General features: G+C 50.5%; 2 protein-coding genes across 4 annotated transcripts in view; both read left to right on the top strand.

The window, feature by feature from the left end:
• The window catches only part of LOC139829552 (dynein axonemal heavy chain 9-like), a 212303-nt gene that overhangs the window by 134736 nt on the left and 50918 nt on the right, over window positions 1–26649 (top strand). For 2 of the 3 annotated variants that reach the window (XM_071817710.1, XM_071817709.1), the window contains exons 2-12: window positions 2828–3024; window positions 3678–3836; window positions 5318–5448; window positions 7081–7292; window positions 7486–7719; window positions 10228–10395; window positions 12276–12392; window positions 13117–13267; window positions 14225–14339; window positions 16167–16235; window positions 17183–17309. In XM_071817710.1, the coding sequence (XP_071673811.1) occupies window positions 3679–3836; window positions 5318–5448; window positions 7081–7292; window positions 7486–7719; window positions 10228–10395; window positions 12276–12392; window positions 13117–13267; window positions 14225–14339; window positions 16167–16235; window positions 17183–17309 (1482 nt within the window). In that variant the 5' untranslated portion in view covers window positions 2828–3024; window position 3678. Of the gene's footprint in view, window positions 1–2827; window positions 3025–3677; window positions 3837–5317; window positions 5449–7080; window positions 7293–7485; window positions 7720–10227; window positions 10396–12275; window positions 12393–13116; window positions 13268–14224; window positions 14340–16166; window positions 16236–17182; window positions 17310–26649 lie in introns of those variants that run through there. The other variant, XM_071817712.1, reaches the window with a different exon arrangement.
• LOC136110948 (dynein axonemal heavy chain 9-like) overlaps window positions 19152–26649 on the top strand; it is a 36524-nt gene continuing 29026 nt past the window's right edge. The window contains exons 1-5 of the mRNA XM_065854691.2: window positions 19152–19452; window positions 21293–21534; window positions 24287–24422; window positions 25449–25645; window positions 25740–26164. Coding sequence (XP_065710763.2) covers window positions 19152–19452; window positions 21293–21534; window positions 24287–24422; window positions 25449–25645; window positions 25740–26164 — 1301 coding nt within the window. The remainder of the gene's footprint in view (window positions 19453–21292; window positions 21535–24286; window positions 24423–25448; window positions 25646–25739; window positions 26165–26649) is intronic.

Consider the following 26649-nt stretch of genomic DNA (forward strand, 5'->3'; position numbering starts at 1 on the left):
GCGCTGCTGCTCTGGCGGGGCCCGGCCGGGGAGCTGGAGCTGGGGCCGCCCCCGCCGCCCCCCGCCGCCCGCCGCAAGGGGCTGTTCTTCCTGCGGGCCCCCGGCGCCGGCCCCGGGGAGCTGCTCTGCGGGGACCTGCCCGCCGATGCCCTGCGGCACTTTGCCGCCCTCGTGGAGGAGGTGAGGATGAGGGGCCACGGGGGCAGGCTCAACATGAGGAGAAATTTGTTTGCTGGGAGATGGCAGAGCCTGGCCCAGGCTGCCCAGGGCGGGTGTGGAGTCTCCTTCTCTGAGACATTGAAACTCGCCTGGACCCACCTGTGTGATCTGCTCTGTGACCCTGCGTGAGCAGGGCTTGGACTGGGGGATCTGCAGAGATCCCTTCAACCTAACCAGGCTGGGATCCTGTGAGGCCTGGGCAGCCCCGGAGGTGCAGAGGGAGCCCTGGCACCCATGAGTACCGGGTGCCCCTCGCACATGGCAGCGGGGAAGGTGTCCCCTCCTACAGACAGGCTCCTTGGCCTCCCTCCCTTCTCTGCTGATGCACTTGTACCCTTAACTCTGCCCTTTGCAGTACCATGGACGGCTTTAGAACTCATATAAACCACCTGAATGCTGATCCACATCAGCTCTGTCTATCAGTGGGGTCCTTGTGGGACTGATGTACCCACAGGTGCTGGAGGGGACATCTGCAGGTCACCTACTCCAAACCCCTGCTCAAGCAGGGCCATCCAGAGCCAGTTGCCCAGGGCCATGTCCAGGTAGCTCTTCATTATCTCTAAGGATGGAGACTTCACAACCTCTTTGAGCAACCTGGGCCAGTGCTCGATTACTCTCATAGTGAAAAAGTGTTTTGTGATGTTCAGGAGCCTCCTGTAGCTCAGTGTCGGGTTATCTCAGGTGGGCTGATGTTTTCTTAAAGAGATCGTCAAGAGGTTCGAGTGCTTTTGCTTTGCTGTGTTATTAGCCTGAACTAGACAATGTTGTTTCGGTTTATTCCTGATGGCTCCTCACCTGGAGAAGTCTCAGGAATGAGGCTGTAATGGGAAAGCAGAGGAGCTGCTGGATTTGAGAAGCTCTGATCATGATGTTTGGTATATTAAGATGGTGACTGATAGATTGGATTCCCAAGAGCAGGCTGCCAGACTGGTTATCCTGGTTTTGTGAGAAAACACATTATTTATACGGGGAGCTTTTGTTTTGATGAGCCCCGTGGTCTTGCGAAGTCTGCACAAACAGTGGTTTTGCATCACGGCTGGCCAATAGCATTGCAAGCACCGTCTGCTATGGGTAGATGGTGGGGTAGGAACACTTTGGCAGATCCTGTTAAATCCTGTTTTCTGAATGCCTTTGGGAGCCGGGATTGTGCGTCCCAGCTGCGTGTTTGCAGGCTTTGCTCTGCCCTGTGCAGACATGCAGTATTTCTGCAGGGAGCAGATTGTGCCTGGTTTTCATCCTATTTTCCTCTCAAGCTTCACTTGAAGGCAAAAGCAGCGGTGGTGCTGGGTCAGGCAGATGGGGTGGGTCTGCGTGAAGGTGAAAAAGGTCTTGAATTTCCTGGGGTTGGGGTCGTGTGTTCCTCTGCCCACACTTTGTCTTTATTCAGTGAGGGGTCACAGCTGGTGACCTTGTCCACTTGTTGCTTCACTCCTGCGGTGCCGAAGGGAACACACCTGCTCTGTGGGCTGGGGCTTCATCCTGAGTCCAGTTATCATTTTAACAGTCAGAAAGAAAATGAACGGCTATCATTTGCCTGGTTACAACATCACTGGCATTAGCAGTCCACATGCTTTAAGTAATAGAGACACATCTTGCTAATAATGCAGCTAAAACTGCTGAAGGTGAACTCGTCAGCACCTGCCCGTGTGTTCCCTGGGGTTGTGCTCCCCCTTCCCACGGCTCCCTGGGCACGAAGGTGGCTGGTCGGGTCTTCTTCGGGTCTACAGAGCCAGCCACAGTTCCAAAGAGTCTTCAGCATCCTGGGACAGCACCATGGAGGTGCTGAGCTGCTTTATTCCGTTTCAATTTTATGTCCATTTGCAGCTATTTTTATGCCTTTAGTCACCTCCCCCCCCTCCCCTACCCCCACCCTGAGTCCAGTAACACAAAGGGCTGTTGTTTGTCACTAGGGACAACCTGGCTTTGTTAGGCTGTTGCCACAGGCTGGTCCCAGTGCAGAGCCAGCCAGGATAGGTGACAGACACGGTGTTGCTGTCACAGCTCAAACAAGCCAAAAGCAGCTCAAATCTGGGCAAACCCCGACCAGCCCCACAACCCCATGCTGCCGGGTCAGTAAAAGTGCTGATAAAGGCAAAGCTCCTGTTTGGTGGGCTGCAGCTGGGACCTGGGGGACCCTCACCACCAGTGTATCCCAGGGGGTACCAGCAGACCTTCCCTTGCAGCACACTGAGCTCAGCCCAGCCCTGGCAGGCTCAAAGGGCAGCCTGACGGCTGTGCCCATGGGCAGGGACATGGGGACCAAGCACCGGGGACAGTTGTGAGGGCAAGGGACAGCAGCCCATGGGGCCATCTCCAGTTGCGGGCTTGAAAGGCTGGGAGAGCCTGGGGATGGGGCTGCTCACTTTGCCTACTGGCTTCCACCCTCCTTGGCTGCTTGGATTTGGGGAAAAGGGTGTTCTGCTGTATAAAGTGGGCCTGTAGAGATGCCCATTCATCATCAGCTGCCTCTATTTCACATGGGAACTGCTTGAGACAGCAATGAATATGGGTCTCCAGGCTTGGCCAAGCACAGACCTCAGAGCCTGGTGGCCCGTCCGTCTCCTGCTGCACTTTTTTCTCCATTGGTCTTCCGTGACTCCCGCTGTAGGTGATCGTGCCCATCCTAACGAACAAGAAGAACCATCAGGGCTGGCCACAAGTGGTGTCACAAGACATCGTGCGTCATGTCCACAACCTCAAAAGTACCATTTTCACAGTTGTTGGCCAAGTAGACGGCAAGACCTTGCTGCCTCTCCCAGCTGGCTCAGAGGGAATTGAGGACATTGATCTGGAAAATGAGAAATCGTGAGTACCACCCCAAAATAACAGGTTCTGGAAGGTCCAGAGAAGCAGATGCGTTTGTACATCAAGTTGTCGTCGTGTCTGGGCTGCGTGCGTGCCCCTGTGGAACCCCAGGAGATGTGTGGGTGCAGTGGAATGAATCACTCCTCAGACAGGACGTGGTGCGGGTGGGATTTTGTGAGAAGTTACTGCTTCCAAGGCAGTGGGGTGACCTGTCCTCAGCTTCCCAGCCCACTTGGTGGTGTTTCTTGCTGAATTAAGTGAGTTAATGACTGCAGGGATGTAGAATATTTTGAGGGAGAATGGTATGGGGAGAGAGAATCTTGCTGGATGTGTGAGTCTCCAGGTCAGATCCTGAACCTGAATGGATCTGATGTGACAATGACTGGCTGTGCAGAGAGGTGGCGACTGGCTCTTCATTTCCACCATTCACTTTATGAACAGTGTTGTTGCCCACACTGCTGCAGACATTCAGCCATTTTCTCCAGAGTGTAATTCCTATATTAAACCAGTGACAAAATCTTATGGGGTTTGATTGTTTTGTGGTTTTGAAATGTGAAACCCTGTAAAATCCAGCTGCCCACACGGCCATTGGAAGTAGATCCAACTGAGCAATGCACATCGACAAAGTTAATCACGTACTCTGTTTACTACAGCATGGAACGGATAGATAAATCTCTGGTGTATGCCATGGAGTCGGCCATCATAGACTGGAGCCACCAGATCCAGGAGGCACTGAAGAAAGAGTCTTCAGAGCCTCTCCTGCAAGGCAGCAATCCGAACCCGAAGGTGGAGCTGGAGTTCTGGAAGAACAGGTACCCAGAGCAGCCTGGCCAGTGCATGGTGCCCTGTGGTGCTGGTTTTGTGTAGAGGGAGAGTGCTGGTGGTGGAGCTGCTAATTCCATGAGTTGAGAAGAACAGGCCACTTGGGGTTCATGTAGGCTTCAACTAAGGAAAATTGCTCCCGTACAGAAAATCATCATGATCTGCAAAGTGCCTGGGAGGTCACTGGGCAGCTGGCTGTGTTTTAACTTAGCCCCACCACAGGGGCTACACCTCAAGGGACTTTTTTCAGAAATGCCCTTTACAGAATCCCAGGCTGGTTGGGCTGAAGGGACCTCTGCAGATCCCCCAGTCCAAGCCCTGCTCACGCAGGGTCACAGAGCAGATCACACAGGTGGGTCCAGGCGGGTTCGAATGTCTCAGAGAAGGAGACTCCACACCCGCTCTGGGCACTCTTTCGTCACTGTTCACTAGGAGCCATCCACAGGAGTAATTGCTGATGGACACCTGCTGGGGGCTGTCTGGAAATGGTGCATCTCAGCTGGCTGCTGTTCATCTGTCAGGGCCAGAGGGGCTTTAGATGCTCAGGAGCCTGGGAGTGGTATTTCCTCCTGCCCTTTGAAAACCTTTGTGCTGTACTGGTTCAGGCTGACTCGGGGCAAAGCCCTGCTGGCTGGAGAGCTGTTGCTAATGCCTGCAGAAACACGATGGCTTTTTTTCAGCGATGTTCTGTCAGTAGCAGAGCTGCTGTCATGCTGAACTCAGCACTTTCTGTCCTGTAGGGTTTGTCTGTGCCTCATGCAGCTTTCTCCCATTTCCACAGTCCATGTGTAGCTGGAGGAAGCCCTGAATCAGGCCCAGGGGAAACAGATGATGTTGGGGGACAGCTGATGGCCCAGTGTAGGTGGGTAACATGGCCACCAGCATCCTGGTGTGCATCAAGAACAGTGTGGCCAGCAGGCCCAGGGCAATGACTGTCCCACTGTACTCAGCGCTGGGGAAGCCAAACCTCAAATCAGTTTTGGGCCCCTCAGGCCAAGAAAGACCTTGAGGTAGTGGAGTGAGTTGAGAGAAGGGAATAGAGCTGGTGAGGGGCTGGAGCACAAGTGTGATGGGAGTGGCTGAGGGACCTGGGGGGTTCAGCTGGAGAACAGGAGCTGAGGGGAGACCTTCTGATCTCTGCACTGCCTGAAAGGAGCTTGGAGCCAGGGGGGTCGGGCTCTGCTCCCCAGGAACAAGCGCCAGGATGAGAGGAAACGGCCTCAAGTTGCGCCAGGGGAGGCTGAGGTTGGATATTAGGAAACATTTCTTCCCAGAAGGGGTTGTGAAGCATTGGAACAGGCTGCCCAGGGCAGTGGTGGAGTCACCATTCCTGGAGGGGTTGGACAGTCACAGAGATGACATTCTCAGGGACACGGGGCAGTGCCAGGGGTTAGGTTATGGTTGGACTCGATGATCTTGAGGGTCTCTTCCAACCAACTGATTCTGTGATTCTGTGTCTCGGTTGCTGTAGGTGTGATGACCTGGAATGCATTTACAACCAGCTGACAACGAGGAAGGTCAGGAACATGATGGAGCTGCTGGAGAGAGTTGAGAGCAGCTACATCCCAGCCTTCAAAACCATGCTAATGGATGTTGAGGCAGGTGAGATGCTGGGGCAACTTTACCACAGTGCTGGCTTCTGGCCTTTCTTCATGGCCTGGTGTGACTGATTTCAAGCCAAATCTTTCTAGTTTGTGAATTGAGACTGGGCTGCTTGTGCTTGAGTCTAGGCTTTTGTTTCCAGGCTGGGACAAGCTCCATCGCTGGTCTGTTGAGCCAGACTCTTGCCAAAGTTCAGGGTGAATGGGTTTGGGAATTTATTCTGCTGTAATAAAGTGTTTGCATTACTCTAACAGGACTCACCTCAACTTCCACCAGCTCCTCTGGTGTTATTATGCAGGAACGGGAGTTCAGACTAAGAGGACAGATCTTGTACCTAAGACTGCTTTGTTAGAGCGCTGCTTCTCAGGCTTTGGCCACTGCAGCCCGAATTTCCTTGCTTTGCTTTGCTTAGGGGAGTTGAGCGCAGCCCAAGGAAATATTGCAAATCCCTGTCTGTAGTGAAAAACAGTGTAGTCCTGCTGGTCTGTCCCTGCAGACCAACACAGCTGGACATCCATGTCCAACCCAGCTGCTCTCTGGCACAATGAAACCATCTAGACTGTGTTAGCTGTGCACGTGCTGGCAGAAAACACTGTTCTTCACCACTTCACGTGCAAACATTGAATCTCTTAAGGATCTGTGTCACACTCTGCATTGTGCAGTTTAAATGGGCTGGAGAAACACCCCTTATATAAGGAGCCAAGGGTTCATTGTTAAACTAATTAATACTTTAAGGGTTTAATCAAAATACAACAAATATTTGGTTTTAATCCGGCTACAGCGATACTAACCCTAATTGGATAATTTGGACTATAATTGTTAATTTCCATTACAGCGCAGTTCAGATTTGTGTGCACCTGCTTTTAAGTCTCTGCCCCTTTCCCTGGCATTGTACTGGTGTGGCTGCTGTTGGTGGATTTGCTGGGAGGGTGATGCTGATAGTGGGAGTCTCTTCTTCCTTGGTCTTGGGCCTTAGGGGTTATTTTTGCATGCATTCAAGCACTTCTGTCACTTCTTGTTGGTCCACAGGTTTAATTGCACAACGATCTGGTTTTATTAATGCTTGCGCTCTGGGGTAATTCTTCAGGGTAAAACCACACAGCTGTACAGAGCTAAGCTAAAGCTTTCGACGAGTCAGACATCAGTTGCTTTACTGTTGACAGGTTTTCTATTACAGTCAGGACTAGTGGGGCCGTCGTCATCTGCCCACTGGACAAGGAGTTGCTTGAGCCAAAACTGAGCTAAAAAGGGCTCAGGCCAAGGCTGTACAGCCTGTCGTGCTGTACAGCAAGGCCATGGCTCACAGCCATGGCAGCACTGTATTTTTGGTGCTGTTGGGCAAATTCCGTGTGACTTTTTAGCAGTTGTGGACTCAGGCTCTCCACGAAGCCCTGTCCCAGCTCCCTGTCCCCTGCCATCACATCAGCTTATTTCTGTTCTGGTTACTGCCGCAGGTGAGTGATGTTCACGAGTGAGTGACCTGCAGCACACAGGTGGCTGAGGGTGCTCAGTGCTTGTCAGGACAGTTTCTTTTCCCAGGCACTTTTCCATGTGGTGAGGCCAGCACCTAGCTGGGAACCCAGCACACCGCAGCTGGGTGGTTCTTACCGCTTCTCACGTCTCTCAACACAGCTTTGACTGAAGCTCAGGACGTTCACCTGCACCTGACACCCCTCAAGCGCCGCTTGGAAGACGTAGAGAGGGTTGAGTTCAGCGAGGTGAAGCCTTTCCTGCTCCCCCTGCTCCACGTGGTGTGTTTGATCTGGGTCACCTCCAAGCACTACAACATGCCCGTGCGGATAGTGGTGCTGCTCCAGGAGATCTGCAACCTTCTCATTGAGCAGGTCTGTGGCTGTGATGCCTGTGTTTGCAGTCCCCTGTGTCCCCTCTCCCCTTCTTCCTATTGTCCTTCCCTGGAAAAGTGATTCTTTAGGCAACATTTAACTTAATAAACAGGTTCAAATGTGTTCAACACAAGAAGTCCTTGTTTTCCATGATGGCAGAAGTGACCTCTCAGGTGTGATTTTGCTCTTCCAGGCCCTGGTGTACCTGTCTCCAGAAGACCTTCTGAAAGGGGACATGGAGGAGAGCCTGGGCAAGGTGCGAATGGTGCTCGGTATCCTGAACATGTTCAAAGAGGCATTTGAGGAGAGAAGGGAAAAACTGCACATGTATTATGAACCAGGCCAAGAAGTGAGGGAGTGGGACTTCAGCTCCACGATGGTGTTTGCGAGGCTGGACACCTTCCTGAAGAGACTGGAGATGGTGGAGGTGAGACTCTGGTCTTGAAAAACATTGCAAACCGTCAGGAGAACTCTGTAGCCAGGAGATCACTTGCTGGCATCTTTCCTTTCTATAGCTTCACCTGATACCAGGGAATGGGGCCACTCTTTTGCTGTTAGGTCTCCTGTTACAGCGAGTCTAAGACTGTGTTTTACTATGTCCTGCTCAGTGCATATGTAAGCTGGTCAGGTTGATAGGTGTGTTTTTTGCTCTCAGGAGTCCCGTTGGACTCCTTGCTCCTGTTGGGGCAAGAAAAGGAGGATTACTGGAGGTGTGGTTTGCACAGCTGTAAATAAAGCAATGTAATCTCCCAGGTCTCCTGGTGCCATCAGAGACAGATTTAGGTTATGGTTGGACTCAATGATCTTAAGGGTCTCTTGCAACTGAAATGGTTCTATGATTCTATGACACCCTAGAGCTGGGTCCTGCCTGTCTTGGAGAGGCCAGATGGCAGCATCCCCTTGGCTGTGCCACGTGGGCCTGGGGAGGAGCAGGGACACGTTCCTCACCAGGTTGTCCCTTCGCATCCTCATAGTCCATCAAACTGGGGTGCTGTGGCTCAGGGGTGTCCCTGTTTGCCAGATCTGTCACCTGAGGCAGGGACATTGGGGTGTCATCCCTGAGCTCCCAGTGTGGCCAAGGGCTCCTTGAGCCACAGGAGATGTTCTGCAGAGAGCAGGTCTGAGTGTGAATGTGGGAGCTCCCTATGCTCTCCTTACCACATGGCTGTGTCTGGAGACCACAGACATACAGACACCATATGTACCTGTTATACAGACACTGTATATACCTCTTATACAGATACTGTATGTACCTCTTGTACAGACATTGCATGTACCTGTTATCTGTCACGTGGCTAACCACACACATTCATCTGCTCTCCACACACATCCCAAATGAATTTCTTTGTTGATTGTTGCTGCGTTCTCAGTGTGTAGGGTTGGATGGCCAGTGTACAGGTTGCTGGTGTTTGCAGTTTTACTGCTTTAAATGTGCCATATACTTTTATGTGTTCCTTAATTAACTATGTTGAAAACTGTCATGACTGGTGCCTATTTTAAAAGTATTCATAATGATGGTTTCCAGTAGGGTTTGATGTGAAATAAACCAAATTATGCTGGTCAGTGTAGAGAGGAATATAAATAGACACAGGAATAACTGCAGGTTATCATGAGGACAGTGTTGGTGACAGGTTTACTGGGACCCTGTAAAGGCTCTGGGGCACTGACTGCTGGGATTCCATGGATGCCATGGGCACACTGTGGATATGGGCTGCAGACAAAAGCCAGTGGGGAGGTTTTGAGCTGGGGCACTGTGCGTTTTGACCAGTGTCTGTTTCCTCCTTCCGTGGCTGTCCCACACTCCAGGGACAGTAGAAGCTGCAGTATCTGGAGTCAGAGGGAGAGCCTGCGGAGTGAGCTGTAAAACAATAATTAAAAGCATAGTGCACACCAGCCTGTTAATGAGGAAAACTGCTGCATCTCTCTCCGTCTCAATTTCCCCTCATCACTTCATTTCAAGCAACCTTGCAAGACAAAGCAAGGGACAACTGGTATTTCCACATTATTTTTTTGCCTTACTAGGTATTTGTTCAAGCGGATGTGCTGGTGTGTCGAAGTGAATATGAATGCATATGTGCATTTGTTTTCGAATTTTCATAAAAGCTGCAGTTACACTGGTGCATGGGTAGCCCATGAGCACGTGAAGAGGGAAGGATCCCTTTCCTTTGGTTCGTTGCACTGTTTCATATTACGTGTCTGTGGTAAAACCTGCTGCCCTGCTCGGGTGGCCCCAGGACAAGTGCAAGCAGAGAGTGGCCACCAGTACATTCCTGTGCACATTTCTCCTGGTCCTCTGAGACAATGGATGTTCAACCAGCCCTTACTTGGCCCTACCTAGGGAGACAGATGAGGTGGGATGACAGCAGAGCTGCCCAGTGCTGCCACCACCACTGGGGGAGCGGGACATTTTCCCAAGAGGTGACACTGCCAGGCTGCAGAGGATGGGAAGGGAAGGGAAGGACCCGTGTGCCACCTCAGCAGAGAGGGCCAGCGGGGCAGGTGCTGCAACACCCACTTGGACACGTGGAGGTTTGACTGCGCAGGAGCTTTGGACAGTTTGGGTACCTGTAAATATTAGAAATCTGTCCTTGGTTAATACCTATAAAATTGGGATTCTTAGCTATGCTGGATGACATATAAGAGTCTCATATCCTGCTTTGGATCTGTCCTTTAAATACACTTAAAAGCGATTTTACAGTTGTCATGGTATTTCTAGTGGCTGCAGCAGGTCTCACTGGGCAGGGACGTGTTATGAGCAGCCACTGATGCTCAGGACAGGCAGATCAGGCTCCCCCCTTCCCATCCCTGCCACCCAGCCTGAGCACCAGCGCTGTGCTTGGGAAGGTCCCTCAGCAAGTGCAACTCTGTCGTGACAACTGTTGTCATCTTCTTTTGTCAACATCATGACCTGTGTCTCCCTCCGTTGACTTTGAAGGATCTCCTGGCAACTTCCTTGGACTTGATGAAGCTGGAGAAAATTGAATTCAGTGGGATTAAAGGGAAGACCCTGGGCCAGCAGGTCCTGGACATGTATGAGGAATTCCAGGAGGCATACAAGGTGTTTTCAGAGCGAACCTATGACTGTCTTGACCTGACCAACACGGTAGGTGGGACCAGTTTGCGGGAACATCAGGAACATGTGCATGTTTCCAAAGCAGCAGTTTCCTGCTATCTTCTTCCCAGCTCTTTCCTCCTTTCATTATGATCTGATCTGGTACTGGAGGGAACAGGGAGCCGCTGGCCTTTCCTGCAGAGATTTGGGACTTCTTGCACGTCTATATCTAACATATCTTGCTAGATCAGCACCTTAGATCAGTGCAGCTGGGAAACTGGGATTTCCATGAGTTATGCACAAGCTTTTGCTGTACATGGTGCTTGCTGAGGTATAAGAGCTATACCAACACCCACATCTCTTTGCTTTCCTGCTCTTGGTATTTACCATGTTTCCCCAAAAATAAGACCTACCCCAAAAACAAGCTATAGCATGATTTTTCAGGATGCTTGAAATATGAACCCTATTCAAAAAATTAGCCCTAGTTACAGTTCATAAAAAAGTCAATTTAAATAGGGTCCAGGCAGCTATACATGTAAAAAAGTAAGCATCTTTTGCAGCAAAAATTAATATAAGACTCTGTCTTAGTTTTGGAAAAACAAGGTAGTTTGCCTGATGAGGGCCAACTCAGATCATCTCTGGGATGTGTTCGCTCCTGCCTAGATGAACACATGGCATCTGGGGCTCTCAGAATTCAAGGATGCTCTATTTTATTATCAGTAGTGCTTTAATTAAAGGAATATTCCCAGCCCTCTGGGACCTGCCTGGTGTGGGGATGGGTGGCTCGTGCTTTGCTTCCTGCAGCTCCCAGTACATCTCTGCAGGGGGTGGCACGTCCCCAGTGTTTCTTGCTGGAAAGCTGCTTGCTCCATAGCACCCCTCCTTCAGCAGGGCAGGCACAGAGGAGAGGTGACAGTGGCTCTGCAGGAGGTGGCTTGGGTTTGGTGACCCCATGGCCATTTGTGTGACTCTGAGTCATGTTTGTTCTTTCAGTGCTCTAGTTTTGCACCCTCTGCCACTGCTGGAGCCGTTTTTTTTAGCTAAAACATGGCATCTGGATCTGCTGGAGCTCAGCAGTAGCAATAGTAAAAGCTATTTCCTTGCACTTTGTCCTTTGGAAAAGAGACACATGACCTCATTTTTAGTGGTTTTGTCCAAGCTAGAACAGAAGGACTGTCACGGACTGTCAAGTTCAGTCTTTGATTTGGACTCTTTTACGTGTAGGAAAACAAATATAGATGTTACTCTTGAAGTTCAAAGGATTTATTACAATTGAAGCAAGAAAAGCAGTGCAAGAAGATGATGGAAATTACAGAAACCCAGTACTGTTGAGTTTGAAAAGGACCTCTGGAGATCACCCAGTCCACCTTCCCTGCTCAAAGCAGGCTCAGCTAGAGCAGGACTGTGACTGGTCAGGTGAAATATCTCCAAGATTACCTATGTCCAAGTGTGGAGACTCCACAGCCTCTCTGGGCAACCTGTGCGAGTGTTTTGAAACTGCCTCACTCACAACCAGCTCACCATGGAACCACAGGCTTGTTTTGACTTGAAAGTAGGTTGGATTTGGGACTCAGCAGGTGCATCCGTGGGTTTTCTGGATGATGGTGTGGTCTTCAGGCCAAGTGGTGGGGGAGAGGGTGTGGAAATAGTCCATCTTGCCTGTAGGCTGAAGATAGTGCCATGTGGGCTGTGGAAAGGCCTCAGGACCAAAGGGTCCCTCCCAGAGAAAGGGCCAACATCTCAGCCATGGGACAGCACAGAAATGTTCTCAAGCTTCGTGAGGACTTTGCCACGTTGCGATGGCTGAAGATTGGCCAGAGGAGTGGCTTAGTTCACGGTGAATAAGAGAGGGCGTCTCTGGATCGAGGAGTTACAGGTACCTTCCTAGTGCCATCTTGCAGCCTCACAGCTTGTGTTTTGCCTTTGTGCAGGACTTTGAGCAGGATGCCTTTGGTTTCCAGCAGAAAGTAGAAGACATGGACCGTCGGCTGGGCACCATTTTCATCCAGGCTTTTGATGACGCCTCCAACTTGGACCACGCCTTCAAGGTTTGTTTATCGCTCCCTTGCTCTTCCCTAAAAGGGAAATCAGGGCACCCGGCTCGGTGAGAATCACGCTGAGGAGACCAGGCAGTGCTGGAGCCACAGGCACATGGGGCTGGTGTTTGCTGGTGGGACAGTGGGACTTGTAGCTTTTGGGCTGCTCTTGGTTTGGGATGCTCAGGCTGGTGGGTCCCTCACAAAGCTTTTGGATGCCAGGAGATATATTTGTGTCTCTCTCTGCAAGGTGGGGGAAATCATGCTTTTTCTAGGATTTCCTGGTGAGAATTGATATTGTTAGTATCAATTTGTTAATATTATTAATACATGGATCTGTTTCAGTTTTGGAAACAGGTTTTCTAGAAACAAAGCTGGTTTATTTATCAATTAATCTATCTTGCAGAAATAATAAATGGTATTTTTTTAAAAAAATCAATATAAGCATTTGTAGAAAAGACTTTAGCAAGTGACAGTGTTTATCTTTGTAAGTTTTTTGAAAAAAATAGAAAATCTTGAAGCATTTGAAGAACAACAGTTGGAATGTGGTCCAACCCCAGAGAAAGTCTGAGAGGCCCCGTAACAAAGGGAGCAAATTTCCTTTTTCCAAAGTGCCCATCGGTGCGGACAGTATTGAAGCACCTGGGCTGGGGAGGAAGGTCCCAGCTGATCTCTCTGCAGGAGTCGGGGTTGTAAATTTTTCCCCTCTTCTTTTCCTGCGTGTTCACCCCAACAGCTGCTGGACATGTTCGGGAGCCTTTTGGAGCGACCGGTAGTCGCTGCAGATGCTGCTGGCAAATACTCCGTCCTCATCAGCATGTTCAGCAGGGCCCTGGACCACGCCAGGCTGATCTACTCCCGGCACATCCAGGCAGAGCTGAAGCTCGGTAGGTAGAACGTGCTGAGTAAAATGGGTTTTACAGGGAGTTTGATTGAGATTAATTTGGGGGGGAAATGATTTATTTTTCTAAGGAACCCAAAACTTTACAAATTGCAGATGTTTTCAGCCTCTGTAGCTCCTAGTGGCAATGGAAATGCCTGGGAAAGCTCTGTTCTTAGTATTAAAGCAAATAATTGGTTAGGAGTAAAAATACCCTTTTTCAAATGTGTATGCATGATATGTGACTGGGAATGGAGACACATGCTGGGCTTTTCTCCCAGCGAGGCTGTGACAGGAGGTTTCTCTCCACATTTGTGTGCTGCCTCCAACACCCCATGGGACCTGCAAACCCACTCATTTTGTTTTCCTTACAATGCTTAAAATGCAAAGTATGCGAGTGGGACTTTGTAACCAAGGGTTTAATCAGCCTTTTCCAAGTTTATTATTCCACGTGACTGTTGGCACAGGGGGGAATGGGTGGATTTCTATCAGATTATGAGGATTCAAGTGTGTCATTTTGAACAATAACCTATTTACTTGCCTCAGAAAGATCATTCTGGAACGAGACAAGTCCTGGACTGGAGAGAATCATGGAGAGAATCATTTGCTGTGAATTTGTGGTTATTGTTCTGTGGCTGTTAGATAAGACGGACAGAAGTAACTCCTGGTCAGAAATCCCTATGTCAGTGTTTGTGAGGGGCGGGGAATGTGTCCCAGGCAAGGGACACCTCACATCAGCTCAGGTTTGGACATAGTCTGGGCTTCTCGTTCGATCTCAGCTCCTTATTCAAGATCCAGAGGCACTTGCCTTGGTCACAGACCTACATCAGTGTGGCAGATGTTGGATTTAAGGAAGGAAGCTGGGAAATCAGAGCAGTTTTCTGCAAATGAGGTTCTGTTGTTGCATCTTTGGGGTTACAAGTGCAGCGTTCAGTCAAATGCTGTTCCAATGTGCCCTCCCCAGGATCCCCCCCTGTGCACAAGAACGTGCCGCCGGTGGCTGGAGCGCTGCGCTGGGCGCAGGAGCTGCGAGCGCGAATCCAGGTGCCGTTTGATCACTTCAGGCACATCCCACATCTGTGCGTGTCTGTTCCAGCTAAGTTGCTTTATGACCACCTTGCTATCTTCTCTGTAATCAATCTGATTTTCTTTCTGTGGTGAACATTATCCCATGGTTATAGCTGAAATAATTCTTAGTCAAAGAGGTGTGAAGTGGTTGCACTGGTGCTTTTCAGCTTCCTTGTGATCATTATTTTTTTTAAGAAACTCATTAACTGGATTTGTTTTGAAGCGATTAAGAGGCACAGTGGGCTATTCAGCTTTCAGACATAGTTCCCGGGTTGCAATTGAAAGAGGTATCAGAACCTTTCCTGCTGCAATCCCACTCAGCATGTTCTCCAGGACCTCCTCAGCTGCAAGTCCTGGTTCTGGCATCATCCAAACTGTGAATAGCAGAGAAGTGCTGGGCTGGACTCAGCTGAGATGGATCGATGGAGCTGGGTTTGCATGTTGGGGAGCAGACGAGCATTTTGTTGGGCAGAAGAAAACTTTCTCAGCGTTAAACAAAGGAGCCATCTCCCAAGATCAAGGAAAGAAACCAATGCTGGTATATTTATCACCCAAATGCTTGTTATAACGGATGGTGTCAGGGAAGTATGGCCTCATACTCACAGCTGGCACCACATGAGACAACATTTAAGAGCTCTGTAAGCAAGGCAGTGTTGGACTTATGACAACTGAGGATGTTCTAGGGACTGCACCTGGTAGCTCACAGGAATGGCTTCACGTGTGCTGGTCAGGATTCTGTGTAAATGGATCCACTTTTTTAATGTACTTGACCAAAATAACTTGACCGTCACTGTACCATGTTTGTAACCTTCTCTCACTGTATCTTGCCATTAAGTGTCTTTAAGTGCACAGTTATTCTGCAGCAGCAAAGACATTGGTGCAATGAAACAAACTCTTGGGCTGTTCCCAGCACAGAGCCCAAGTTATCATGTCTGATTTGAACCTAAATGGCAAATTTTTGTCCACCATGAAGGACCCAGATCTGCATTTCACACTGATTTTCTGTCCTCTGTTTAGAGTAGTTAATAACATGCTCTGCAACGGTGGTGACATGATGCTGTTGAAAGGGAAAAAGGATTAAAAAGGAGAAACAAAAGTGGTTTTGCTGGGATTTACTTGGATTTGCTCAGAGGACCTGTTTACTTCCAGCAGGTTTCTCAGCACTTGCCCAGCGGTGACTGCTCAGGCGCTCCTTTTTTCCAGCTTTTGGTGAAGTTAATTCAAGTTTTGTCAATATGTCCTCCAAAATCAACAACCATCTTGAGGAAAACTTGGATATTGTAGATGAAACAGTGGGGAAAAGACAGCATGATAAGAATTCCTCTGGCCTGCTGTTCCCTGGGCTGTACAGCCCTGGCAGCGTGGCCAGGGCTCTGCCTCCCGCACTCTGGGACACCTTTGCTCTTCGGTTTGAGGGGCATGAATTGGGCACCGCCAAGAGCTTCATCTGCCGGGAGCCACACTCTGCTTCTTTCTGTGCCTCTTTGACCTCAGAAAGTGGTGGCTGGTGAGCAGAGGTTGCCCTGCTCTGTGCAAACACCGGAGCATTGAGTATGTTACGGAGACCAGTGTTCCTCCAGCAGCTCTGGGCCCTTGTTCTTCCCCCAGGACGTGGTTCTCATTTGCCAGTTGCCATGCAAACACCCGCAAAAGGGCGCACTGGGGCTTGGAGAGCTTTTGTGCAGTGAAATGGTTTTGGGCGATATGGTGGGGTTGGAATGTAAGATCCCCAGCCAGGCTCTGCCTGCAAGGTGGTGGGTGGTTTTGGGAAGGGGTAAATAGAGACTGCAGCCTCACAGGGCTAAATGTAACGCTGAGCTTGTCTGTTGTGCCACCAGCTGCTTGGACTCTGCTGAAGGAAGAAGGGTGGTAGAGAAGTATGAAGAAATGATCCAGCTGCTCGACAGGTAAGTGGTGGCTCAGGCATGACTGTAACTATATGAAAAAAAGCCAAACCTTATAGAATCATAGAATTGTTTTGGTTGGAAGAGACCCTCATGTCCATCCATTAACACAACCCTGGCACTGCCCCGTGTCCCTGAGAACCTCGTCTCCACGTCTGTCCACCCCTCCAGGGATGATGACTCCACCACTGCCCTCGCAGCCTGTTCCAATGCCCGACAGCCCTTTGGGGAAGAAATGTTTCCTAATATCCAGTCTGAACCTCCCCTGGTGCAACTTGAGGCCATTTCCTTCTCCTTCTCTAAACCACCTTTCAGCACATTTGCAAGCCCAGGGCCTGAGAATGTCTCTTTCTAAGCCAGAAGGAATTTTGTGATGAGAGAGGAGGAGGAATCCTTTGCTACACACCACAGTCTTTCTGTGATATCTTGAAATGAGAAGTTTGCATGGGAGGGACAGGGGCTGTGCAGCCCAGCAGAAATGTTGGAACGAGATTCTTTTGGATGTAGGAGATGCTGTGGTAGAAAACCTGAGCTGACCAGAAGTCTCAATCCACTTGTGCCCATTCACAGTGTACTTACCGTGGCTGTAATGTGTGTATTCCACAAGTGGGAGTGGGATTCGTTGCACCTCACTTAATATCTTAATGTTTGATGCTAAAACTGAACTGATTGCTCTGAGCTTTTGAATGTTTGTCCCCAAATTTGAATCCTCTGCTAAGAATGGTACTTGGGGGATCTTTGTTTTCCTGACTTGATGCTGTCACTGGTTTTCAGGTGTTTGTCTTTGAAGCCAAGATCTTTATGGAGGTGGTGTGGGTGGGTTTTAAATATTCCTTGATGTTCTTCAGCCCTCAGAAGTGGACTTGGCTTTTATTTGGTTCTATGTCTTGGTGTGCGGGCTTGGCAGCTACGTGGTGGATGTTTTAATTTGTTTGTTTGTTTTTCGGCAGGTATCAGGAGAAGCTCTATGCAGACTGGTCCCAGACAGTCTCTGAAAAATCACAGTACAACCTTACTCAACCGCTTATCCGGCGAGATCCAGAAACCAAACTGATCACAGTTACTTTTGATCCCCAGGTAAGAACTAGCTTTCCTGTCTGCTGGAGGGCACGTCTCCAAGCTGTGCCCCACCGTGCATGGCAAGTCTGGTGGGATCGCTACTAGATCTGTTCTGCTGAGGTCCCTGGAGCATCTGTTATGGGTGACATGAATTAACCATCCCCTTTGTGGGCTCTGTCTCCTGGTAAAATATCAGGATTACAGTTTAAGCAGCGCAGATTGTAATTAAAGCCAGAAAGTCTGTGAGTAGCCAGATGTTAACTGGTGTCAACATCTCCAGAGCAGGTTGGTTTGACGCTGGTGTGGGGAGCGTAGGAGCATCATCCTACAGACGTGGGTTCGTGTTATGTTTACCTGAAATCTGAGCTTCCTGAAAGGGTATAAAAATCCCAGGAAAGGTTTGTTTTGTTACTTCAGTGTTGTGGCTGTTGGATTTCCTTAATTGTGGTGCAGGAGGCTTCCAGTAGGTCTCTGTTCCCTAGGGCTGCCCTCTCCAGCACAGGGAGGCCTGACCATCCCCCTGCCCAAAGCAGAGGCAGGGTCCAAGCCAGCAGAGTGCAGAGGTGGATTCAAAGGTTCTGGGGCCTGATGAGAGCTGGGGCCTCTCAAATGTGAAATGCCATTTGCTGCGGAGGTGCTGAATCTCAGGGGCCTGGGAAAACATCAAACACTTCCCCCTTTCCCTGGGACTTGCTGCTGTTAGAGAAAAGTGTTGAGGTTCCAGAGCTCATTCCAGCTTGGCTCTCAGACAAAGGATTTGTCCAGCTCCTTGGAATCTCCTTGCTAAGGTGGGAAGCAAATGGCCCCAGGGGATGTTTTCCACCCTTCACCCTGGTGCCAGGGTTTGGAGCCTGTGACGTGCTGAGCATGTTCTCAGCTCCAGTCTCTGAGTGCTTCTGCGCTGCTCTCAGCTTTCCGTACTGAGGACTGCCTCATGTCCTCAGGTGCCTGCTTAGCAGCCCCTTCATGCCCTTCAGAGCAGATAGGAGCACCTCATTTTGCCTAAAGGGAGGATGTATTTGCAACCCTTCAACATTAAAGAATCTTCCAGAGCTCACCTTCCATGGAGGAGAGGGAAAGAGGGTAAGACATCCTTGACACCATGGTGGGGATGTCTCAGACATTCCAGTGCATAAAAGGGAGGGGAGTTTGGTTCTATCTCACTTGGCCTCCTGCTCCCTCAATCCCCTGCTTTTCCCTTCCTCCCATCCCATCCTCTTCCATCCACCTCCTCAAACTGCTCCCTTCACCCTTCTGCGCTCCGTCTTTCTTTCCTCTTCTTGTCATTGTGGACATAGTCACTTTAGTATTGTAGATACTCCTCACCCCTGCCATTGCCCATACAATATACTGAATTTCTGTCACCCAGCCAAAATGTGCCGTTTCAGGAGCATTTTCCCTCTCACAAGCCACTAAACTGAGCAAAGATTTTTTTGTTTTGTCTTAGAAGTGATATATTGCGTTGGAAGACCTTGCTGCTCCGTTTGTTGCAGGGACTCACTTCTACTTGGGTTTATAGTTTAATAACCCACTCAATCCCGTTCCATCACAACTCAAAGATGCTTTTGGTTGTGCCTCCTCCTGCAGGCACAGTATTGCTGAAAGACTGTATTGATGAGGATAGCTGAGAAGACCAGAGATCATCATGGCTTTTAGAGGCTGCACAGGGTTTGCTGGCTGGGTAGTTAACAGAGCTATATGTCTTTGATTGGGAAGCAAATCAGAGGCAAAGATCAATGGGAGGGAGATGGTCTGGACTAGGAGGTGTCCAGGCCCTTCTCAGAGCGTACTGCTTTGTGAATAAAACAGCAGGAACCCCCTAAGATCCCCAGAATTGACGGGAGGGTGTCTACCAGGTGAATGGGGAGGATTGTCTCACATTCAGCTCTCTGCCTTGTTTCTGCAGCTGGTGTCGTGCTGAGGGAGGTGAGCTACCTGTCTGGCAGCCGCCTGGGAGCCATCCCACCCACGGCAGCAGAAATCTATTCCTCCAAGGAGTCATACCGGCAGCTGGCGGCCAACTTGGAGCTGATGGTGAACAGATACAACAAGGTCCTGAAGACAGTCCTGGAGGTCGAATACCCTCTCATACAGGAGCAGCTGTGGGATATTAACTTGAAGCTGAAGAAGGCAGAAGAAACACTCAACTGGAAGATGGAGGGTGAGCTAGCTCTGTGTTAGGGCAAAAGAGGCCGTACAGGATTTCACAGAATCCCAGCCTGGTGAGGGCTGAAGAGACCTCTGGAGATCTCCCAGTCCAACCCCCCTGCTCACGCAGGGTCCCAGAGCAGATCACACAGGTGGGTCCAGGCGGGTTTCAATGTCTCAGAGAAGGAGACTCCACACCCGCTCTGGGCAGCCTGGGCCAGGCTCTGGCACCTCCCAGCAAACAAGTTTCTGCTCATGTTCAGATGGAGCCTCCTGTGTTTCAGTCTGTGCCCGTTGCCCCTCACCCTGGCGTTGGGCACCACTGAACAGAGTCTGGTCCATCCTCTGACACCCACCCTGAGATATTGATCCCATTGATCAGATCCCTCTCAGCTTCTCTTCTCCAGCTCAACAGCCCCAGCTCTCTCAGCCTTTCCTCAGAAGAAAAATGCTCTAGACCCCTCAGCATCTTGGTAGCCACCGCTGGGCTCTCCCCAGTAATTCCTTGTCCTTCTTAAACTGGGGTGCCCAGAACTGGACACACCACTCAGATGGGGCCTCACGAGTGCAGAGCAGAGGGGGAGGATTCACCTCCCTCGACCTGCTGGCCACACTCCTACTCACGCAGCCCAGGTACCATCAACCTTCTTGGCCACAGGGCACATTGCTCATGGTTAACCTGCTCACTTGGGTCTCATCAGATTCCTCCCATGTCCCCAGCCTCCATCACCTGGTTCCCAGTGACAGTTCACAGCAGGGCAGGGGACTCTCCAGCAGAGCCAGCACTGGGGAGACAAAGGGCAGCCCCCAGCCTGCCTGCTCCTTCCCATCTTACCTTGATCTGCTTGGGCTGGGGACAGGATCCTGATCCCTTCAGCTTCCCTCTGGGCTTTTGGGGAAGAGAGGCTGCCCTGTAAGCAGTGATGCTGAGGAAACGGCAAGATTGGGGTTTGTGAGAGCTGGCAAGGCTGGGGTTGAAGAGTCTGCTCCCTGCCCGTGCCAGCCCAAGTGACCCACTGTGTGGTCATGTCCCTGTGTCCCCAAGGCACTGCTTTCTCCCTGAGTTGTGCAGGGACTGGGACCCCTTGGCCCAGCCATCTGGCTTGGGACAGACTTCTCCCGGTGGGGGCCAGGGCCACCTCGTTATCCTTTCCAGCCGGATGAAATACTGTGGTTAGTGGTGAGGTTTGTGCACCGTGACTTTGGGATGATTTAACCAGTGTTCTTGCTTGATCAGTTTTAACTGCAAAGCAGAATGGAGGAAGACAATTTGTTTCCTCTTGGTGAAAGCAAACTGCTCGCTGTTGGAATATATATTTCTGTCATCAGGCTTGTGGTATGAACAGGAACAAGTGTCCTCCCTTGGGAACTTGCAAAGCAGAATTCCTCATGCTGAAAAACTCTTTCTCCATTGCACAACAAAGATGAAGGGACTTTCCTGCAGATGAAGTTCCCTGAATCTAAATGCAGCCCTCGCTGGTACCTTGGGCTGTCACAGCCTGTGTTTGTGGGGCTGTGGGTCCCTGCTCTAGTGACAGTGGCAGGAACACTCAGCCTGTTGTCCTTGTTCTCTCTCTGGTAGCAGATTAAATCTGGGTACGGGAAAGGGGGAAGTGTCAGACGTCCCCACGGTGCTGGTGCTCCTGGCAGAAAACAGAGGCTGCAGCTGTACCATGGATTGTTGGGGTAGGAGGGAGCTAGAAGTGACTCTTTTGGTTGAGGTGGTAAGTCTCTTGTGTTAATGATGGGTGAGAAATACATGAAACCGTGGGGGAAAAGTCTTATGGAGAGTGCACAAGAGCTTGGCCATGCAGCTCTGAAAAAAAGTAGTCAATCATCTCATTTTTTACCAGGTGTCTGGGATCACATCTCCATGGTGATGGATGATGTCCATGACCTCGAGCAGAGGATACAGGAAGCCAAAAACAATGTTGAGGAGATCCAGACCATCGTGGGATCGTGGGCGTCGCCCATATTTGTGAGAAGAGATTGTAAAAGAGAATCGCTGCTGAGCCTGGAGGACTGTCAGGACCGCCTGGAACGGCGTTACAGCCTTGTCCGAGAGTCAGGGCAGAGGATTCATCTGCTGGTGAAGGTGAGGGGGGACCTTCTCCAGGGGTTTGTTGACTCTTCATAGGCTCTGGGTGTCTCTCCGCTCTGGTGAAAATGTCCAGAGCTGCTTCACCTTAAAATTAACTCCCTTAACTCATTTGAAAAACTTACCTGTTGTTGATTAAGGAATACTTTGATGGGTGAGCTGGTACAGCTGAGTGTGCGGGGCTGCTGACCAGGCACCGAGTTTGGAGCAGGAGTGGGAGCCGATGCAGCCCAGTCTGGCTCCCAGTCCTGGTTCTTGTGAAGCCACTAGAGGGGAGTCGTGCATCAGGCTTTGGGATCCTGCTCAGAGGAAAAACTCCTCCGAAATATTCACCTTAAAATGGAGAGGCAGCTGGCTGTGGCTGACCTTTCTGCTTTAGGCTTGTTGTTCCTCTGTGGGAGCAGGAGGTGACGCTGTCAGTCCAGGGAGAAGCTGAGTAACAAGAAAAAAGCTGCTGTCTGAACCCTGGGTTTTTTCCAGTGGCTTTGCCAGAGCTGAGAGTCCTCTTTGCAGAGCAGGAGAAAGCCCAAATCTCTGCGCCTCACCTGCCCAGAGGTTTTAGCGTGTCAGGGACAGCACCTTGGCTGGAAGGCAGATGGATTTTAGGTCCAGCCCACTCCTGAGGGTCGCCATCTGGCCTTGGACTCTGGAGAGACTGGGCTGACCCTCTCTGGGACACTGAGCCCTTGTTGCTCACCTTACTTCACTGTCTGCACTCAGCCTTGGGCTTCTGACCCACTTCTGTACCCTCTGAACCCACGGCGAGGATTTTACTATGCCCACGTTGTCCTGCTGCTACAGCTGTGACAGGCTCAACCACCTCCAGCTACACCCAAAAGATGGGAACACTTCCTAAATTGACCGGAGAGAACATGGGGCTGTGGCCAAGGCAGAAGGGCTGGCACCGCTGCTCTGGTGGCTCACAGGGCAGGACCAACTGCAAAGCAGCATGAAGGTCCTGGGGAGGGAAAGGCACCGTGGCCCAAAATAGGATGTCCCCATGCCTCTGTCCTGCTGTGCTGGTCAAACCTGGAGGAACAGCAGCAAAGGGGCCAAGAGCTGGTCTGCTGTGTTTCCCTTGGGTGTTCAGGTCTTCTTTTGAGCAGGTGAGTCTTGAGGCTGCTGAGAGAAGAGCACAGAGAGTTTGGGTACGTGCACCCACAAGCACAGGCAGGACAGTGAGATGCTGGCTTGCATTGCCCTTTTGCACCAGGATGAGGCCTCTGGAGTAAAGGTTCAGTAGAACACCAGTGACAAGGGGGCATTGTCAAATACAAGGGCATGGGACAGTGAAGAGGGGGTGGTGCTTTCAAATGGGCATTCCCATAGTGTTCAGTCCTGTGAAGTTCCCCTTTCTCTTGTGTCAGCAAAATGTGGAGGTGAGTCTGCAAGGCACCAGAGCCCTGGCTTGCTCTGTTAACAGTTTAATCACTCAGCGTTGATGTGTAAAGTTGGGGAGCAGCAACTCTGGGTTGACTCAAGCCCAATTGGCAATGCCACTCTATCTTGAGGAGGCTGAGGCCAGACCTTCTTGCTCTCTGCAACTGTCTGAAAGGAGGTTGGAGCATGGAGGGGGTTGGTCTCTTCTCCCAAGTAGTAAGAGATAGGATGAGAGGAAGTGGCCTCAAGTTGCACCAAGGAAAGTTCAGATTGGATATTAGGAAAAAATAATTCACAGAGAGGATTGTGAAGCTTTGGAATAGGCTGCCCAGAGCAGTGGTGGAGTCACATCCCTGGAGGTGTTAACAAATGTACAGATGGGGTTCTTAGGGACATGGGTTAGTGGTGGAGTTAGGTTATGGTTGGATTCGATGATCTTGAGGGTCTCTTCCAACCAGAATGATTCTATGATCTCATGTGTGCCAAGCTGCCATGCCACTGGGAATGGCACCCTCTCCTGTGTCCCCAGAGATGAAATACAGCCAGCTTTGAACCCCTGGCAGCAGACTGCAAGCTGGACCTTACGTTTTTTTTGAGCCCGTGCCTGTGTTGAGAGCCCCTGGCAGGCTTAGGAGAAAGAGCCCTCAGAGGGCATAGCAAGGCCGGAACAGGATCACGGCAGAGCCTGGGAGGTGCAGGGGACGGATACCCAGGCTGGTCTTGTGGGTGTGGAAGAGGAGACGCAAGAAGGATGGGGCCATTCTGTGGCCTAGAAAACCGTGAATTTCCTGACTGTGAACTTGCCTGGAGGTAAGGAACGCAATAAGCTGAGAAGGGAGGCTGTAAGCCAACCCTTTGTCTTCTGATCCCAATCTTTAACTATTTTCACTTGGTTTATTTCAAAACCCTTTTCTGAATTTTAAAGTTCTCTTGTTTTGAGATGACCATTTGTAGGGCAGAGGTGTAAGCAGTCCACTTGGAAGGACTCATCCACCCAAGGTAACATTATACAGGCCACAAGGACTGAGGCTTCATGCATTGGGATGAGCCTTTGGGCCAGGTCTGCAAAGCACCCTTGAGCCCTTTGGCCTCAGAGAAGAGGGAGGAGAAGGTTGCAGGGCTGCTAAGTCTCTCACGCACTCCATTTTTACCTTGTGATTATTTTGAGTTGCTTCAGATGACAAAGCAGCCCTTGACAGAAGGAGAAAATTGTGGCCATGCTACCAGCAGCAACATCCGTCTGTCTGGTTTCTCACCCCCCGCAGGGCTGGTACCTGTGTGCTCATTGCCATGAGTCCTCAGCTGTGGGCAGCTCTTGTAGGACAGACTCAGCCCCGCTGTATTTCAAAGTGTCGTCTTTTTCTTCCAGGAAAACCAGAGCCTCTTACTTGCAGACCCAGCATCTGACATCTGGAAGGCCTATGTGGATTACGTGGATGAGATAGTTCTGGATGGATTCTTCACTGCCATTGAGTGCTCACTCAAGTACCTCCTCGAAAACACAGGTAACTGCTGGTTCCTCAGCTCTGGCCGTGATACCATCTTCAGTCTCACCAAAAGGAAGTTTCTGTTTTGTGCTTTGACTTGTGGTGGTCTTTCTACTCTGCCTCTTGCATTGTCTACAGCAAGTGCTGGAGGAGCCTCCAGACTCAGAGGGTAACTCTGTCCCCTGGTCACTGGAGCAAAGCCTTGCTCAAGGGAAGGGACAGAGATGACTGTGCACCATTTGCTGGGATTTGTGAACAGACAAAATTGAGGCATCATTCCAAGTCTGTTCTTGGGCATCAGCCATCTCCTGACCTCCCATGCACAAAGCATCAAGGTGACACAACCTTTCGTTTGTGGAGAGTCTCAAGAGTTGGTTCTGTGGATGAAAGACATGAAAGAAAAACCTCCATCACTGAGGAGTGAGGAGAGGGGTCACCAAAGCAGAGCTCCTGCCTAAGGCTGCCACGGAGGGTCACTCTGCTGAGAGCAGCTGTGTCCAGCTAAAGCACATCTTCAGAACGCTTCCCTCCTGGATGTGGAGGCACACTGAGCTGGAGAATTGCATCCAGTTCCTCACCATCTTGTTAAAAACAAGCACAGAATTTCACATTTGTGAAACCAGTTGGTGTTTTATTTTTTCATGCCTTTCTCCACTAAATTAAAGAGCCTCTTGGTTCCTGTTGTTTTTCTCCTCTTTAAGTACTTATGCGCTGTAATTGTTCAGCTCTCAGACTCCCTTTTGATTAGCTGAAGAGCCTGGTCTCTTTAAGGCTTCCCTCCACAGCATTTTTCCGGTCCTTAAATCACTTGTGTCTCATCTGTTCTCCAGTATCTCCTGTGGGTACCAGAACACCAGCTGGTTTGGCAGCCTCCCCTCTGCGTTGTATGCAGACACAATGTCACTGGACCCAGCGAGTGGGTGTCCCACCTGCCTGGTGTCCCTGTGGGGCATGTGTGTGTCTTGTGGTGGGATGTTAGTGGTGGCTCTAGATCACTTTTCTCCCCTTCAAAAATAACCTGGCACCTCTGTTCTTCCCTACCAGATCCCAAGGCAGGGCTTCCTCCCCTGTTTGAGGTGCAGCTGGATTTGGTGATCCCAGATTTGATATTTCAACCCTCCTTGGACCCTGGCACAAACGATGGCTTCTACGACGTGGTGGAAGGTCTTCTCAACGACATCTACCGGATCTCATCGCTGGTGCCCAGGCTGGCTGAGCATAGCGGCTTCCTCCACTACCAGGTCCGTGGCTGTGGAGCTCCCTCACGCTGTGTGGCAGTGAGGAGGTGCCACGCTGCCCCCGCATCACTGCGAGCTCCTCTCCTCTTCTCTCCAGGCTGACATGGAGGACATGGCTGACCTGGCCGACATGCGCCATGAGCTGATGGGGCGTGTGCAGGCCGTGATGGCGGCCTGCTGTGATTACCGCAGTGCCTTCGACCACTACTCCTACCTGTACGGGGAGGACAGAAAGGAGTTCTTCCGCCAGTTCCTCCTCTACGGGCACATTCTCACTGCGGCAGAAATCGAGGCCCATGCAGAGAACGGGGTCCCTGAGTCACCTCCCACGCTGCAGCAGTTCCGAGAGCAGATTGACTCCTACGAGAAGATCTATGAGGAGGTGAATCGCATCGAGCCCATCAGCATTTTCCAGAGTTGGATGAAAGTTGATGCTCGGCCTTTCAAAGCGTCTCTGCTGAATGTGATTAAACGGTGGAGCTTGGTGTTCAAGCAGCATCTCATGGACCACGTCATGCACAGGTAGGAACCGTTCTACCTCTTCTTCCCAGAACCAAAGTGGGTTTCTCTTGTGTTGGCTGGGCTTTATCATTTCACACTGATAAGCAAAAGGCTAATACAGGAGCAAGAGGAGGGGGCACACACCCCCTGCCAGCTCCATCGCATCTCTGCTAACTTTCATCCCCTCGTCTCTGCTGGGAGCAGCTGGTCCAGCTGAGTGTGTAAAGTGCAAACAGTTCCACGAACTCGGTACCATCGACATCCTGCGAGCTGATGCTCCTACGACCTACTGTGTGGTGTTGGACAGGATGTCTGTTTGTCTGTTCATCCTGGTCCAACTAATCTAATCTCTTCTAGGGCTCTATGCTTATTTTGTTGAATTTGCCATCAGTAAAGCTGCATTAATGCCATGAGATACTTGCTCCGTTTCTAAATGCAGTGCTCTTTTGAGTGCACTCTTTGTAAAAAAAGTAATTTGGGTTGCCTGGCATGAGCAGTCATGGGGA

The sequence above is a fragment of the Patagioenas fasciata genome, chromosome 21 (assembly GCF_037038585.1).
Source record: "Patagioenas fasciata isolate bPatFas1 chromosome 21, bPatFas1.hap1, whole genome shotgun sequence".
Taxonomy (NCBI): Eukaryota; Metazoa; Chordata; class Aves; order Columbiformes; family Columbidae; genus Patagioenas; species Patagioenas fasciata.